Raw genomic sequence first — 18,470 nt, 5'->3', positions numbered from 1 at the left:
GCACAAACACAGAGGCACATTCACTGTCTTTATTGTTCCCATGAGCATATGCAGATTGTCTTTTCTTCACTGTTGAGTAACCACTGCTCATACCCATATAGGTGGGATCATGGGAACAGGACTTTTATTTATTTATTCAAATGTATATACCACTTTCCACAAAGTATCACAGCGGTGAACATAAATACAGTGACATAAAAACAACAACAAATATAACCCTAAAAACAACTCAGTCCAAATTAATCAGGAATAAAACCGCACACTCTCTCGGCTTCAAGACGTAGCTGGCCGGGTCACGCTCCAGGGAACATGTCTGTATGGGAGGAGTTTTGAGGAGGAGTCTGAACGCCAGAACTGCGGGGCCCGCCGAACGCCCACTGGCGGAGCGTCCCGGGGCGGGTGCTGCAGCTGTAAATGCTCTTCTGCGAGCGCTGCTGAGGTGGACCTCCGGCACACGTGGCGCCCTCAGGAGGGCTCCCTCAGGCAGTCGCAGAGCGTGGGCAGGGGCAGGAGGGGTGAGGGCCCCTGTCACAGGTGAGGCATCTGATAAAAGAAGGCCGCTCTGAGGCAGGGCTGAGCCGGAACACCCCCAAGTCTGGAAATTAATCAATGCCAGCAGCCCCTCTCTTGAGGCAAACTCCACATATCTGGGCCAGTTTGAAGCTTGGGTGGCCTTTCTAGAACCAAGCATTTTATGTGAACATCCCATCAATGGTCACACAGAAAAGAGAGCAGAGGAGCGGCATTTGTGGCACGGACAGACCCCCTGGCTGAAGCCAGCTTCTTGCCGGCATTTCTCATCACCCACCCTGTGCTCCTCCCTGGCTGCTGCCAGGAGTAAGAGGTGCTGTGAGAGTCTCCTGTGTGAAAACCAAGGTTGGTTCTCTACATGAGCTGCTGAACCTGGTGTGTTTTTGTGATAATGGCACCTATGGCTCTGGGGCCAAGGGGATGTCCCTGTTCTTCGGCAATCTTGCTACTGTGGCATGTGGTCGCAGGGAGATGGTGGCCATCATGGGCATTATTAGAGAAGGAAGCACTTGGGCATGATCCCCGGATTTTCTGAGCTGTGCCCTGGAGGGCCCTGCCTTAATCCAAGCCTGGTTCTTCCCTCTGAGCTTGGTAACTTTGCAGTTACTAGGAGACCTAGGACTTGCTCCCTTAGCAGACTAATAGGGAGTATAGCACGAATTCACCAGCTTTTTAACTAGAGAGGAGACTGCCACCTTTCCTTCCACAATCTGCTCATTGTTTTTTTTTTCTTTCTCCCCCTACTTTTCTGCTCTTACATGCCCACTGCTGGGAGCTTGCTTGCAATGACATTTTGAAGAGGGAGAGGGAAGGCAAGAAGAGCTCCGTGTGAAATACTGGTATTTCATGTAACATCTTATTATACTGTCCCAAACTGGGATTTTTGGGTTTTGCAGAAGTTCAGTAGCCTCAGCATAGCAAAGGATTCAGTCAGCCTCCACATAGTTCTTTCTCCCTCTCCAACTTTAATTTCTCCTGAATAGCTGCAGGCCTCAGATTATACCAAAAGGAAGGTTAGGATTAAGTGACGTCATGATCCAGGAAGTGCTGGGGCTTTTAAATAGATTTTACAGTTTTAAAAAGCAAGAAAAAGGCCTCAGCCATCTCGCCTCATAAAGTAAATTTAAGAATGTGCAATCCTCATAAACCCTCCACAGCCTCCTGAACTCCCCTAAAGTGCTACCTCTTAGGAGCCATTTGGCGTGGGGAATTCTCTCCTCCCTCCATTTCCAATCACCAGTCTTCTTTTCTACTTGTTCCCTTCCCTATCCTAGTCTTTCTTTCTCTTCTTTATTCTACCCAGAGCATATCTTGGGGAATTTTTAAAGGGAATTCTCTTTGGTGGGCAAGAGAAGTTCTGAGCTGTATTTGACTTTATACAAATAGACAAGAGGGTTTGTTTTTCTCCTCCCTGTTGTCATCCTCCTCCTCACCCAGGTCTTTCAGAAAAGTGGGCTTACAAGGGTGCAGAGGAATGATTGGGCTCTTCTGTTTGTCAGTTGCCATTATCCAGCAACAGGAGAGGCCGCAGCTCAGTGGCAGAAACCCCTGCTTGGCAGGCAGAAGGTCCCAGGTTCAACCCCCAGCATCTCCTGGCAGGGCTAGGAAAGAATCCTGCCTGAAACCCTGGAGAGCCACTGCCAGTGAGTGTTGACATTACTGGGCTAGATGGACCAAGCGTCTGACTCAATATAAAGCAGCTTCCTAGGTTCCTATGAACAGAAAGGCTTAATAAAAATAGGAGTTTTTTTATTTTAGGAGTGGAGGGAAGATAACTACTGCTCAGTTATACAATCCTATGTATTGTATAACTGTATTGTATCAGGCATAAGCCCCATTAAACATAATGGGGCTTACAGGAAAGTGTGTACAGGATTCCACCACTAGTTACTTTTGCAGGGAGGTTTGTAGCTTGATCTTCTGCATATTTACACAGAAATAAGTCCTGAGTTGTAAGCAGGGTAATTGCAGGCTTAATACAGGGCCTCCCTGATTCCAGTCCAGTGAATTGATTACCCTTTCAGCCGAGTCCTATGCATGTTTTGTCATTTATTTTGGTTGTACCATTATATCGTGGTTTTAAGCTTTCATATTTTATATTGTTTCATGCTGAGCTTTGTGGTTTTAATTTTTGTGAACCGCCCAAAGAGCTTTGACTATTGGGCAGTATAGAAAACAAACAAACAAATAAATATTGGTGTTTTTTCCATTTTGCATGTACTCTGGCTTCAGTGGTGAGGCAGTACATGCTCAGAGTTTCCCCATAACTTTGCCTAGTTTTGAAAACAGACTCCTTGGCTGTAGCCTGGGGAAGTCTTGGCCCAAATGAAGTTATGGGGATGAAGATACAATGAGAACTTGTGCATATGAAGGAGGAGGTAGAGGAGAGTTGCAAAAAACAAAACATCTGTTTTCGTGAAGACTTGCTGGAGGATGGAAGAATGAGGAGGGATTGTTGTATGGAGGGGAACAGAATGGGTAGGGGAGACTGTAAGTGCTCGGTGGTGAAAGAAAAGCATTCTGCATATGCTCAGAGGCACTCTCTATTTAAGAACATAAGAGCCGTGCTGCACATGACCAAGGTCCATCTAATCCAGCATTCTGTTCACACAGTGGCCATCCAGCTGCCCATGGGAAACCCACAAGCAGGACATGAATGCAAAAGCACCCTCCCAACCCATGTTCCCCTGCTGCTAACATTGGTGCAGTGTAAATTAATTCCAGTAATTCTGAATTTGTATGCATTTGGACCAAGTTTGAAGCCCAAGCAAAATCGGGCCGTCTTTGTGTCTCAAAATAACATATTTTCGTTTTGTTTCACCTTCTAATCGTTCCTAGGGCACATTTTTACCGTGCGCTCCCATCACTCATAATGATGATTGCTTTGGGGGAGGGCAAGGATGGGACCATGAGATGGAGAGCTCCCCTTCCACATGAACTGCTGCACCTATCCTTCTGAAACTTTGCTGGTTTCTTCTTTAGAGTCACCTCCAGGCTATCTGTTGTTTTCAGAACAATGGCCCACAAGGAATATAGGGAGATAAGTATGTCCTCTTTTGGAGACCATCCAAATGTCAAGGTTACCCTTGCGCGCGCGCGCGCGCGCACACGCACGCACACACACACCCTGGGTGCTTTCTTTCTGCAATTTGACAGACATGATCCCCTCTGACAGGACAGCTTATTGTGAACTTTTCATCCAATTATTTCAAGGAATAAAAAAATATATTGGCAGTTCCCTTTAAAAGAAAATCAAAATATAAAGGCACATAGCACAAAAAACCCTGCCCCTATTTTTCTGATATTGGGCAGGTGTAACCCCCTCTTAGGGGCTACTATGCCTGCTTTTATCATTTAATTTTGACCAACAGAAAAGTTAGTGGGTTTTTTAAAATTTCCCATGATAGTCAACAGGAAGCACAAAGCCTCAGTTTTCCAAACCTTGACTTGGGTTTGGTACTGACCTGAAGTGGATCGACTCCAAATTGGCCCAAGCAGAAGCAGGATGTTTTCCGAATTGCTGAATTGGGGTCTTGTGTGTGTGTATGTGTACACACACACACACACTATATTAGAGGTGTGCTCTGACTCCCTGCTCCAACTCAGATCACATACAAATTTGTGCTACGGGCCTGTGTGCCCTGGATCTTTTAAGAACCTAGCAACACCCCTGGTGACCGTCATTAGATGAGCAAAGCCCCTGACCACATTGCTCATCCAAGTACATTCTCTCTCTCTCTTCTCCACCAAAAATGCTCAAAGCTTCGGCCTTTCTTTTGTTGCGTTGCCAGGACACAGGGCACTTGGCATGAGAGATGTGAGCTGTTAGGCCTGGCATGCGAACTGTACCCCAGGCCCTCCTCCAGCTCTTCACACACATATGCCCAGGGATGGCTAATCCTCCTGCATAAAACCAGTTGCAGCACACACAAAAGCCTGTCTGAGTCTGCAGAGCCTGGAGAAGGGATTTGACCATGGAAGGGCAGAGACTCTCGTCCTACGGAAAACGCTTCGGCTCACAAACCACCTCTGTCCACCATGCCCTGAGGTTCTTGCCTGGCCGCAGGCACCTGCCTTCACGTCCAACCACCCGGGTCTCCGTCACCAAGCTGAAGACCTCCAGTCTCAGCTTTCGTGCTGGCCCCAAGTTCTCCTCGGACAAGGTGGATTTTTCCTTGGCTGATGCCCTCAACACCGAATTCAAGGAAACCCGCACCAATGAGAAGGTGGAGATGATGGAGCTCAATGATCGCTTTGCCAGCTACATCGAGAAGGTCCGCTTCCTAGAACAGCAGAACAAAGTTCTGGTGGCTGAGCTCAACCAAATACGAGACAAGGAGCCCACCAAGTTGGCTGATATCTACCAGGAGGAGATGAGGGAGCTACGCCATCAAGTAGACCAACTCTCCAGCTCTAAGGCCCGGCTGGAGATAGAGAGAGACAACCTGCTAGAGGACCTCAACAGTCTTCGGCAAAAGTAAGAAAGCTCCCTAACCTACTTTCAAGTTTTGACTCGGGGAATCTATCACTGAGCAAAGATGGAGCAGGGAAACAATATGTGCAGCTTGGCTTGCAGCATGCAGCTTGGCTTTGTTGCTTGAGTCATCTGGATGCAAAATGTGCGGCCCATGGGTTGCAGGTGCCCCACCTCCCAAGCCCAGTCTGGAGGTCCCCGAGGCTGCCAGCATCTGCCAACAGCAAAGAAGAAGAAGAAGAAGAAGCAGCAGCAGAAGCAGCAGCAGCTGCTCTAGGAATGGGCTGCATAGTTCCTGCTATGGATGCCTTGTTCCTAGAGCATCCTAGGAAGCTATGCTCGAAGGTCCCTCTGTGCTTTGCAGGATGCTCTGGGGATGCTCTAGGAATGAGGCGTCTATGGCAGGAACTACACAGCCTGTTCCTGGGGCATTCTTTCCCTCTTCTTTTTGGTGAGCAAGCCAGGGTGGTTGGGGCGGGGAAGGGGCTCGAGCCTCAGATTCAGCCTTTGTTCTACCTGTTCCCAAAGCAATTACAGGGGCACCTCCAAAGGAGATTGCAATACACTGTGGTTAACTAATGCTATTGTGTGCTAGCTTGGGTCTCTTCCAGCAGGAAGTATGATATGGTATCTATGATTAATTGCTCTGCTCTGATAATTTATCAGATGGTTTATTGTGTGTGTATTTAGGGGGCTAAATCCGTGTGTGTGTGTGTTCCCAAAGTGATTACAGGGGCACCTCCAAAGGAGGTCGCAGTACGCTGCTGTTAACTAATGAGGGGGGGTGGAGGGAGGGAGGTGTGTGTGCATACATTCATGCTTGTGTGTGTGTGTGGTCCCCACAACCCCAGCAGACACCTGAAGTTGCCCTTGGGGCTGAAAAGTTGTGCACCCCTGACCTGATCTAGATAGCAGCTTGGGAAGCCTGCAGAGCAGCATACTTGGGAGAAACCCCCCCTATGCTAAAAAAAATGTTTTTTTTTTAAGAAATAAAAAATCAACCCCCCCTCCCCCAAAGCTGTACATATGTGTTGTCTTCAGGCTGCTGTGGAGCCCTAGCAGGATGAGGGCAGAGAGCTGGTACAAGTGCTCAGTAGCTTCACTGGCCAATAGACTGAAGGAAAGCAAGCAGCCCGCCACGTGCATTCTTTCAGCCTAGGATGCAAGCTGCAACTCAAGTAGAATCCCTAATAGCTTAAAGGATCCCATGGGTTGTGGGAAGAAAGACAGGTTGCTCCCTGTAAGTGGAGTTCCTTGAGTGGTCATCTGTGCATTCACATGTATGGCCTCTGTGCCCGCTCAGAGCCTCGATTCCGGAAGCTTCTATAGCTGAGGAGGTTTGGGCCGGAGCCCCTCCCCCACTGCCCCAGTGCGCGTGCCCCTAGCGGGTTCCCGCTTATTCCCTCAGTTCCCTGAGACCGGCATTGCAGGCTCGTAACTGAGAGAAATTTACACACAAAAATACCTTCGGTGCCCAACATCGAACTGGAGTATGACACCGAAGAGAGGACGGCGGTGGGCTGTGTGGATGCACAGACGACCACTCGAAGAACTGCAGTTCCAGGGAGCAGCCTGTCTCTCCTCTTCGCGGTCTCTGTGCATCACACATAGGGGCGAGTGGCCAGCTGACGCGCAGCGGAGGCAGGTCGTGTCCCACTGCAATACGGAGGAGAGGGCGGCATGGCCAAAGTACGGTCAGCTCTTGCCCGAAAGTTCAGCCTGTTCTTTCACAAAGGTTGACAGTGCCAACCAGGCTGCAGCATGGCTCAGTTCAGGGATGGCGACCCCCTGTGGAACGCTGTTGATGTTGCTGCCACACGAGCACAGCGAGCTCAGACTGGGGCGGACCGGTGGAGCCTAGCCAGCGCGTGCGGTGGCTCGACAGTCTGAGCGGCCCAAGGCGCAGAGCGTTGCGTCGAGAGAGGTGGGCCCTTGCGCTTGCTGCCGTAGCAGATGAAGAGGCAGGGCGACAGTCAAAACTGTTCAGTCCTCAAGGCCAGAGCACGACGAACATCGAGCGTATGCAGGGTTGACTCCAACAGTGCAGAAGGAGAAGCAAAGTAATGTCCTGATTCAAATGAAACTCAGACACAACTTTAAGTAAAAAGGCAGGGTCAGATCTAAGCATCGCTTTATCTTGGTGAAAGGTGAGATAAGGCTGGTCTGCTCTGAGCACACACAGCTCACTGGCACAGGATGCAGATGTAATGGCCACCAGAAACACCACCTTCCACGATAGGAAGCACAGATCTGTAGTCTCCAGGCTTTGATGAAAGTGCCTTAAGCACCACAGAAAGGCTCCAGCTCAGTACTGTAGAATGGACCGGTGGTGCTAGATTTTTGAGTCCTTTCAGTACCCCTAGATTCCTGATCCGATGCGCTATACACCAGTCAAAGATCTGGAGTGTAAGGTTGAACAACGGGAGAGATCTGGTACCTCCCTGCTTGTTCAAATATGCAACAACAGTTGTGTTGTCCAAAGTGACCTGGGCCAGTCTGCCCACCAGGTCCAGTTTGAATGCACAAAGTGCTTTGTCCATTGCTCTTAACTCCAGAAGGTTGATGTGCTGTGTGGCGTCATTGGCCCCCCATCGTCCATGGACCATGAGGCCGATACAGTGAGCTACCCATCCTGAGAACAACACATCCATAGTCCCAACCCTGAGAGAGCTGAAGGAATGGCATGCCCTGGGTTAGATTGCTCGGTACCGACCACCATCGGAGAGAGTCTTTGAGGTCCACGGGCAGACAGGGTCTGGTTTGCCAGGTGTTCCAATCGGTATCAAAGTTTCATATGAGCCAGTTTTGGAGTTGTCTCATACACAGCTGGGCATAGCAAACAACAGCCATCATCACAGCCATGAAGCCCAGGAGACGGTGGGCTTTGAGTGGTAGATCTACTCATGTGCTGTTCTGATCCCAGAGACGTCAGCGCCTTTACTCTGGTGTCGGGTAAGAAGATGTGGCAAAGTTAGGAGTTCAACAACACCCCAAATGAATTGGATCAGCTTGGTCAATACAAGATGCAATTTCTCCTCATTGACATAAAGTCCAAGCTTCTGAAGGAGATTGCAGGTCACCTCTATCAACCAAAGAAGTTGATCTTGCATTGATGCCACCAACAGCCAATTGTCTATGTATAGATAGACCCCTACGCCTTGCAGTCGCAGGTGGGAGCAGACTACTGCCATACGCTTGGTGAATACCCTCAAGGTGGTGGCGAGACCAAAGACCTGGAACTGGTAAGCGTCGGTACTGATGGCAAAGTGGAGGCAGTGTTGGTGCAGTTCATCTATGGCAATGTGGAAGTAGCTGTCCTTGAGGCAAACCAATCTCTTCGAGAGAAGAGAGACAAGACAGACATCAGAGAAACCATGCAGAACTTTCTGGGTGAGATGAACAGGTACAACTGTCAAAGGTCCATGATTGGCCAAAGCCCTCCATCCGTCATCAGTACCATAAAATACCCTGAGTAGAAACCACTCTGAAGTTGAGCTCATGGGACAGGTTCAATTGCCCCTTTCTCAAGGAGGGTCTGAACTTTGTTATGGAGGATCGGTATCAACTGGAGGGAAGGTATCAAACTCGATCTGGTAGCCCCTCCAGACTATTGCAAGCACCCAGGAGTCTGATGTGATCTTGCGCCATGCTGGATGGTAAGCAGAGAGCGTGCTCCAAAAATGTCCGTTTGGGCCACAAGGTGAGGAAAGATGGCAGGAAGTGTGACAAAGGCGCCACTTACTCTTGCAAATTTAGGGCTGGATGTTTGAAGAGGCACTCGGTATTGGCCTCTTGCAGGCAGCACATACCCTCCAGGCGCTTACGTATCAGTGGCACAGTGGAGGGGGCTTTCCATGGTTTCCTCTAGTGCAGGGAGCAGAGGAATGGCCACAGGTCTGAAGGACTCCGCCTTTACAGGGTCAAAAACGGGGTCTTGTGCCGTGGAAGCTACTTGCTGAGTCTTTAGCCCCAAAGCCCGCGCCATTCTGAGAACCTGGTTAGAAAAACTGTTCCAGGTCCTCCAACGGCGACATGGCTTCATCGATCACGCCTGGCGGGGAAGGAGATGGAGAGAGGGCAGGAAGACTGAGGTGTCGTGTCTGGCTGGTAACCTTCCGTTCCAGACTGGAGTCTCCCCCGAAGGGGGAGGCGCTTCTCCCTCGCTTCTGCAGGGGGTGACTGAGTGCCGCCCCCGTCAAGCAGGGCACCGGAAGGCGGTGCGGACGGCGGCTGCAGCGGGGCTGGCAACACGTTCTGTTGCTGGGTCGTCCGTGGGTGCTGGACACACGGCAAGGTGGGCTGAATCTCTGTTTGCCGAACTGGCAACGGCCGCTGAACAGGTGGTACTGACGGCGCCAAAGGGCGAGGAGTGACTGGTTGGCCTGGGCATCTCGACACCGTAGCCCATGGATGTCGGCGGTACCGACTTTCTTCCTGACGGAGAGGACCAAGATGGCGAGGGCAGCACTGGCCGTACGGCTCATTACAGCGGCCGACCCAGTCCTGGGGTCTCCTGCACCACACGCCCCGTGTTGAGCGACAGTACCACTTTGGGAAAGCGATCTGGACCGCACCCAGCATCAGCTCCACTCGTAAGAATGGGGGGCGTGACCCCTGGTAGTGGAGGCCGGCGACCAGACTGCCTCTGGCAAGAGGGGCGCTGGCCACAGCCCGTGCGTGGCCTTCTAAGCCATAATGAGGAGGTGGCCAAGGGATTGGGCCTGCCGGAGGTGGGTCCTGGCTCTCACCCTCCGATGTCGATGTTCCCGAGACGGGCTCCCCCCGTGCCTTGGCGGGGGGGCGGGAGTAGCACTGGTGACACGGCACAGGTGGCCTCATCCAAGCGGCAGGCATGGGCGGAGCAGCGGGAGACGCGGCTGAGACCAGCGGTCACACTTGCTCCCGACTGGCATGAGCCAGGCGGCTGGCTCTGCCTCCCGCATCCGGGTGCTGGCCGATGGCCTGCACGGACTGCTGTCGGCCACAGGCGCCCGCGCAGAGTCGCAGAGACCCGAGGGGCCCGACGCACGATCCCAGGCAGGGCCATGCGGCTCCTTGGGAGTCCTCCTCTGCCTTCTCGCGTGTGAAGAAGACAGACTGGCCTGCGCAGAGGCCTCCGCCTTCCTGCCAGTCCGCCTGCCAGCGTGAGCGCCGCCCGTCGGCCTGCGTCTTGTGTATCCAGAGAGGGAGACGCCGAGGGGATGGCCGTCCTGACACCGGAGCGGGCCCCTGCGCGGCAGGCGGCTCGTGTGAGGCGGGCCTGGCGGGCTTGGCACACCTTTGGCTCCTCCACCGATCGCAGCGCCCTTCTCCAAAGCGCCGCTTTTGGCCGATCCGAGCGGCTTCCTCTCGCTTGCATGGAGAAGGCTTTGTAGCAAGGGCAAGCCCGGACGATGCGCCCTTTGTGGGCCGGACAGGCAGAGGGGTGCCCGTCCGAGGGCCGCAGCGTTGCCCCGCACTTTGGAGGGGGGCCCTGAGGGCCAGACCCCCGTGAGGGCGACCTCGAACGTCGCAGAAAAATTGAAGAAAAATAAAAATATAAGGAGACAGAGCGAAATGCTTTATAGTAAGAAAGAAGAAAGAAAGAGAAAGAAAGAAAGATAGAAAGAAAGAAAGAAAGAAAGAAAGAAAGAAAGGACAATGTCAGCTTTGAAATGCTTTGAAACAGCAAACAGGGAGAGACGCTCTCTAGGAGGTGCATGCAGTGGTCTTTGAAAGAGAACGGGGAATAAGCGGGAACCTGCTAGGGACGTGCACATTGGGATGGGGGGGTCCCTCCAGAACTTCCTCCGCTATAGAAACTTCCTGAGTGGAGGCTCCGTGCAGGTGCAGAGCCCAAATGTGTGATGCGTAGAGACCACGAAGAAGAACTCTCCCTTCAGCTTGGGAAGCGAATAGTAAAAATAGCTCCCTCCCTGCATGTCAGGCACCAATCATGTGCTTTTGACAACTATTTAAAACTTGTTTACCTTGTCTGTTCCCAACCATTAGCTTGTCTTAATGTTGTGCTTTTATAATGATGCATTGTTTTATAATTTGTTGTAAAGAGCTTTGGCTTTTCTTAAATGGGAAGTGATATATAAATATTTTTAAATAAATAAAACACTGCACCACTCAGATATGGGGCTGTCCAACCAGCTCTGAATTTTTTCCGCCCTCTCTCTCTGCTCTGTACCACTAAAGCGCTCAGATGCAGACCTCGCAACCAACCCTGATCCTCCTGTAACAGTGTGAGCTGTGGGAAGTTAGCTCCCCCAACTTGTAGTACTAAAGGAAGGTTCAGGGTAGTCAGTTCCAGACCTGAGCAGTAGTCGTACTGCAAGTGCCATAGTGCTCAGGTTCAAGTAGAACATAGGCATTCAGGATATACATGTTCAGGATTCATTGGAATTCTGAATAGCTCTATGGTGCTCCTGTTGGAGACTCAACCCACCCCTAAAGAGGAGCACTTCAGAGTTCTCAAATTTAAGGCAGGTACAGTGGGAAATCAGGCTGTACAGGACTTGTACAACAACACTCTGGGCTCGCTGGAGTCCAGTACAGTAGCAAGGTAGCAGTAGTGCCAGAGAGCCCTTCTACACAAGGCCATTATTGTGTGTTCATGATTCTTCACTCAGGGTAGCTTGTGGGTGTTTTACATGACACTGACATCCAGGTACTCCAGGGCCTCTCCCATTCTTTGCAACCATTATAGCGTGTTTATTGTTGTCTAACAAGGAAGCCTTGTATTTCCATGAATGGTGGCATGAAACCCTGGTGTGTATTCATGAAATTCTGCTATACCACAGCGCCACCTACTGGTTGTGTAATGGAACATAGAGAAAGGCAGAGAAAGAAAAATCCTAGGAAAAAAACATGTGTACAGGAGCCGATCTTAGTCCCAGGAAGACTCCAGAAGCAGAAGCCTTGGTAAAGTGGCAGGTTGGAAGCCTCATGTGGAAAAGCCCACAGTGCTGGTTTGGGGCTGGCTGTGTAGCAGTCCCTGAGCAGGAGCACTGTAGCTCTACAACAGGACTGGGGGAACTTTTTTCTGTTCAGGGCCACATTCCCTTGGGGGAGAACTGGGGGCTGCATGCCAGCGGTGGGCAGGTCTGAAGCTACTGGTGGGTGGGGCCAGAGCCAAAGGCAGGGGCACCCCCATCTCTCTCTCTCTCTCTCCCTCCTCCCCCCACCCCAAGCAGGCTACCAGGAGAGGGACGGAGCGCTCCTGCCAGAGGTCTGACATGCTCACTTCCAGGAGGCATTTTGAAATTAAGCCCTGGGGCCACAAATTGCCCACCCCTGCCCTACTGCACTCAGGTCTGTGGCCCCCTACAATATCTTGTTTGTAGCTCCTTACAAATTCCCTCCGATGGCAAAGCTCATGGCCCTTGCTGATCAGTAAGGCCATGAAATGGCACTACTCCTCCTTGACAAACTGAGGTTCTCTGCATATTTGAAGGACTATTCAGATATGCAACAACAAAAAATGTTATAAAACGAAGAATAAGAAAAGGGGAGGAAATGCTCCCTCCATTTTTATTTTTTTTTGCTGAAAAGTGTTGTGCATTCCCAAAGTCTTCCCACAGGAACTGGATGTTAGAAACAGTTGGAAGCCCCGTTTTCAACAGAGACCTCCCTGACGCCCCCACATGCCCCCCTGACAACAGGGGTGAACCATGACTCCCCCCTCCTCCCGCATCCTCAGCCTCCCCCCTCCCCCGGCCTTCCGTGCAACAGTTGCTGGAGAGGGAACAGAGGCTGAGCCCCCCCCCCCAAACCCTTGTCGGGCCCCAGTGCGCATCACATGAACAAGATCATTGCCATCATCACAGTTTTGAAAACACAACAGCATTCAGAGGTGGAAGCATAGAAACATGGCAAGGCTGCATGCGCAGGAGCGCGGAGAGCAGGGGGAACGAAGGTGCGCGTGCTCCGCGGCGGTTTTGATCTTGATGTGTTTCCCTTTGGTCTTGGCCTCGTGTGGAAGAGAAGAGCCAATAATTCAATACGGCCGCCTGACTTTTCCACCTCTCTCTCTCTCTGTCTCTCTCATTCAAGGTTACAGGACGAAATTAATCTGCGCCTTGACGCTGAAAACAATTTGTCTTCCTACCGTCAGGTGAGGTGCCAAGATGACGAATCCTGTGCTGGAACTATGGAGGGGGGAACTCGGGCCCTCATAAGTGGCTGGGGGCGGCTGCCCTGGCGGCATCGTTTGTGATGCCAGCAGGCGGACCTTGCGCAAGTCGTGGCACACGTTAGGCCAGCCTTCTGTTTTCAAAAGTGAGCTCGTGCATGTTCCCCTCTCTGCCCGACGAGCATCATGGGGACGGTCACCTGGATGAAGCCGGGCGTGTGGAAAGGGCCCGCATCTAGCAGGGCAGGACTTGAATCAAGAACTCCAGAGCTCAGGATGTTCGCTGTTCTCTGTGCCACACAAACTGCTGGGTCACTTCTACACTGGCTGTTTAGTCTGGAACATGCATCCTTCGTTCACTCCATTTTTACAGATCATCTTGGATCTAGATGATGTTCTTGCCATTCTAGTGTTTTCCGTGATGTTTCAGACCTGATTTGTGGAGGGTTTTGTTTTGTTTATTTATTTCAAAACAAACCTGCAGCAACAACCTGAGACTTTTCAACTCTACTATCCATTTAATTAGTGGCCTCCCTCTTGCTCATTTCTTTTAAAGCAACTAATGAGTTCCTTTCTCTTCCCTTGCTGTGGCATTCCTGATTTTCCCTTAATTAGTCAGTTCCAGGGGTTGGTCCGAATAGGAGAGGAACTTTAATTACCAGTTTCCTTTTTGCAGTCACCTTTTTTTTACTCATTAAAAAAAAAATATGACGACAATTTTGTGAGTGCCATCATAAATAAAATTAAAACAAAAATAATGAGAACGTTTTCTAGCTGCAAAGAAGAATCCAGTAATTAAATTCCTCCCTGGAGGGAACAGGAACTGACTATTTAGCAGCCATTTGGGAATACTGCAGCTTCAGCAAGCAATCAGGAAGCAACAGATAACCTGCTTTAAAAGAAAGGGGCAGGGAGGAAGCTGCTAAGTGATGGGACACAAGCAGAGAGAAGTGGGACTTTTGCTGAATCAACCTTATTTCTGTGTAAATGTATAGTAGGAACTTGCCCATGGTGAGTAGCAGTGCCAGATTTTCATGGGGAAATGAGCACTATACTATAACCCTCCCTAGGTAGATTTTGCAAATCAAATGTTATACTGACAGGATTGTCTTGACTGTATGTTAAATAGAACTTTTGGGCTTTAAAAGTCAGAATGCTGAAAAAGCCACTTCCCTTAACTATAAGGCAGCCTCTACGCCAGGGGTGCAGGGCCAAAATAGCATGCGGGGGGGGGGGGGCTTGTGGGCCATATGACATCATGTGGGTGTGGCCCCACCCCTGCTGTCAGTGGGTGTGGTCACATGCTCACGATTCCCTTTGCTTCCTGGCCAAAGTGCTGGGTGGACCATCCAGCCGGCGTTTGGGCCCGGGACAACGCTTTGCTGCGTGTGGCTTTCCTATTGAGGGAAGCCCTGCCCCAGACAAGCGCCCTCGCTCCTTCCCACCCACCTCCTTCTCCTACGGGGAAAAGAGGTGGCGAGGCTTAAGCCCGGCCAGCCGCGTCTCCTTCACCCCTCCCACCTCCTTCCAGCAGGCTTTGCCCACCCCACCTCCTTCTCCTAGGTGGGGCAGGCAAAGGGATGAAGCCGAGCGGGTCGAGTCCCTTTGCTCCTCCACGCGTGTGCGCTGGGCTTTCCTGGCAGGGAACGCCCATGCGCAGCAGAGCAGATCCCCACTGCCACCTCTGGTCTGTGTTTGGAGATCACAGTGGGGATTTCTCTCCCTGCTATTGAGACATAGAAACAAAATTCAAAGTGATCTTGATAGACTGGAGCGCTGGGCAGAAAACAACAGAAGGACATTTAATCGGGATAAATGCCAAGTTCTGCACCTAGGAAAAAGAAACCAAATGCACAGTTACAAGGTGGGGGATACGTGACTCAACAACACTACAACCGAGAAGGATCTTGGAAGTGTTGTCGATCACAAGCTGAATATGAGCGAACCATGTGATGTGGCTGCAAAAAAGGCCAATGCTCTTTTGGGCTGCATTCATAGAAGCATCGCTTCCAAATCCCGGGAAGTACTAGTTCCCCTCTACTCAGCACTGGTTAGGCTTCATCTGGAGTACTGTGTCTAGTTCCGGGCGCCACACTTTAAGAAGGATGCAGACAAACTGGAGAGGGTTCAGAGGGCGACAACGAAGATGATCAGGGGACTGGAAACAAAGCCTTATGAAGAGACACTGAAAGAACTGGGCATGTTTAGCCTTGAGAAGAGAAGACTGAGGGGAGATAGGATAGCACTCTTCAAGTACTTGAAAGGTTGCCACAGAGAAGAAGGCCAGGATCTCTTCTCGATCATCCCAGAGTGCAGGACACAGAATAATGGGCTCAAGTGACAGGAAGCCAGATTCCGGCTGAACATCAGGAAAAAGTTCCTGACTGTTAGAGCAATATGACAATGGAACCCATTCCCTGGGGAGGTGGTGGGCTCTCCCACACTGGAGGCCTTCAAGACAAGGCTGGACAGCCATTTGTCAGGGATGCTCTGACTTGGATTCCTGCATTGAGCAGGGGGTTGGACTCGATGGCCTTGTAGGCCCCTTCCAACCCTACTATTCTATGATTCTATGAGGCTGGACAGCCACCTGTCAGGGATGCTCTGACTTGGATTCTTGCACTGAGCAGGGGGTTGGACTCGATGCCTTGTAGACCCCTTCCAACCCTACTGTTCTGTGACTCTGTGCTTCTTCCCTGAGCCCTGGTCTGGGTGGGGCTGAGTGGGGAGAGGCGCAGAGGGCGCAAGGAGTGTTTCCAGAGGGGCAGGCTCCACATGTAAGATTTCCCAAGGAGAAGTAATGGCATGTTTCACTTTGACATTGCCAACATAATCATATTTTCTCTGAAGCAAGTCATGTTGGCTTCCATAGTTAACTTTTAGGCAAACGTTGCAGCTTTATTTTAATTTCTAGTTTGACTCAGTCATATCATAAGTAATATGCAAAAACTGAGAAGAAAAGCTAACTGGGAGGCCAGTTAACTTCTCAGGCTGGGATGTTTTGGGTGAGGGAAGCCCCACTCCTCCCAAGTAGCTGTTGGCAGTGCGAAGAGGTGCTTCTTGCCAGCTCCTAAGTTTAGAGCTCCTTCACACGGAGCTTTTATCCTGCGATTGAGATGGCTCCTTCATGGAAATTTGCGGGCTCTTTACATGACGCCGTGGCCCTCCAGGGCGTCTCCTGCACTAAATGCCCTTGGTTCTGTTTTTCAATAGATTGCAGACAATGAGCTATCAAATTACTCTGTTGCGTTCCGCTTCGCAACATGGAGTTTCATGGAGTTTCCTCCATGAAAAGAGGAAAAGTGGCAAGAGGAGGAGCGAGATCCATGATAGATAATGGAAAACTCAGATACGGGGAGAAGGAGGGGGAAAGGGGTGGGGGAGAAGGAAACAGGTGAAAAAGGGAGTCATCGTGATCCTGCATTTAAAATGGAAGCAGAAAGCCCCATTTTAAATGCAGGATTTTAGGTTGGTGTAGAGATGCCCTCTGAGCCTCGTGTGGTGCAGAGTGGTAGGCGGCAGTATAGCAGCCGAAACTCTCCCCACGCCCTGAGTTCGATCCCAGCGGAACCTGGGTCTCGGGTAGCCGGTTCAGGTCGACTCAGCCCTCCATCCTTCCGAGGTCGGTAAAATGAGCACCCAGCTTGCTGGGGGAAAGGGAGTCACGACTGGGGAAGGCCATGGCAAACCACCCCGCTGTAGTCTGCCATGAAAACGCCAGCGTAAGCGGCATCCCTCTAGGAGTCAGCAATGACTCGGTGCTTGCACAGGAGGAACCTTTCCTGTTTTCCAGAGATGCCCTTAGAGAGAGAAGCCCATAAGATCAGGCCCCCAGGCTCTCCATCTTTGGTCTTGCTCTAAGGAGGAACACGCCTGCTACCAGCCCAGGGAACCTTTGGCTCAGGAGTGCTTCCTCATCTGCCTTGGGGACTCAGAGAGACACACCGGCTTGTGACAAGGGTGCCCTGCTTTGTCAACTGAGGGGAGACATGAACTTTCTTTGTATATATATGTTCTGCATCAATTTTCCATCAACTGTCACCTTTTGCACAAGTTACTTGTTTCATCTTGCTAACCAAAAGAATCTGATTGATGACTGGGAACTGACAGGGTCAGGACCCCAAATCAGCACACTCATTTATAAGAATCTTATTAATAAAGATAAATCGTATTAATAAAATCAGCCAGGAAATTAACACAGATATCTTTGATACAACTGAGTTCAAAAGTTGGCTGCTTGCATTGTTCTGCTGCTGTTTTTTCTGCTGTTTTAAACAATGTTATAGTGTAATAGGTGTATTTGATTTTTACTGTCATTTGTAAGCTACCTTGGAAATGTCCTATTGAAAGGTGGGATAAAAAAAAAGGTAGGTAATTTTTTTTCTCCATAGGCACACAGTAATGAAGGATAGTTTGGTCTGGAATGGGTAGCTAAGGTTGAAGCTGTTTTTCTTACTGAGGCTCTGTGCCTTTAAAAAGTTTAATGGCAGGCAGAAGTTCAGCAAGTACAGCTTTTTGTTTCATGTGTCACCATGCTGGGAAATGCACTACATGCAACCAACTTTCATGCAACTGATGTTCTACTGCCCCAAATTTGCAGCTAGTCACTTCCAGAAAAGCTTGAACCATGGCCCCTCTTGCTTTTCAGATTTAAACACTGCAGTTGGCAGAGTATGTGGGCTTTTCTACATGTCATTTGTCATGTGCTCGTCATTCCCTACTCACGGTTGTTTATGGTTTGTTTAGATGATGATGCTTCTGTGTTTAACCAACACTTTAGGCAAGTCCTTTTAGAGCATGGAAAATGCGGCATTTAATTGTGAAAGCAAAAGAAAGCACAATGTCCTCTTGTCTATTTGCACTATTCCACTATGGCACGGTGCCACCTAGAGGTTATGTAGCAGAAAAGCAGGAAAGGAAACGCTAATGTTCAAAGGGTCTGCCCTTCGATCATTAGCTGTGCAGTACATCATCACTGGATATGTGGTGAGACACAGCAGAGGAGCGGGCCATAAGGCAGGCACATGGCACAGTGCAAGAGCATATGATACCATGAGGCCAAATGGCACTCATTCTCCCTCTCATTGCCCAGTTTCTCTGTCTCCACAGGACGTCGATGCTGCTGCATTATCCCAGATAGACCTGGAACGCAAAATCGAATCACTGCAGGAGGAGATCAACTTCCTAAAAAAGGTCCATGATGAGGTACAGAGTCCTGTGTAAAACCGAGGCTGCCCCAGATTCACAGCCTCACTCGGCTTGTGCTCTCTTTTCCTTGAATGTCTGTGCACAGTTTCCAGTGAGGGGGAACCATACGGAATACTGGGGCACTCAGATTGTTGAGAA

The 18,470-nt window shown here is 50.3% G+C and overlaps 1 protein-coding gene across 1 annotated transcript in view; it reads left to right on the top strand.

The window, feature by feature from the left end:
- Positions 1-4,505: 4,505 nt before the first annotated feature.
- The window catches only part of GFAP (glial fibrillary acidic protein), a 40,048-nt gene continuing 26,083 nt past the window's right edge, over positions 4,506-18,470 (top strand). Inside the window, exons 1-3 of the mRNA XM_084808220.1 lie at positions 4,506-5,008; positions 13,046-13,106; positions 18,234-18,329. Coding sequence (XP_084664346.1) covers positions 4,506-5,008; positions 13,046-13,106; positions 18,234-18,329 — 660 coding nt within the window. The remainder of the gene's footprint in view (positions 5,009-13,045; positions 13,107-18,233; positions 18,330-18,470) is intronic.

Source organism: Heloderma suspectum, chromosome 6, assembly GCF_057233095.1.
Source record: "Heloderma suspectum isolate Gila_16-S chromosome 6, 16-S_ref, whole genome shotgun sequence".
NCBI classification, from domain to species: Eukaryota; Metazoa; Chordata; class Lepidosauria; order Squamata; family Helodermatidae; genus Heloderma; species Heloderma suspectum.
The sequence above is the reverse complement of the archived record's forward strand: the minus strand, read 5'-3'. Positions and strand labels throughout refer to the sequence as shown.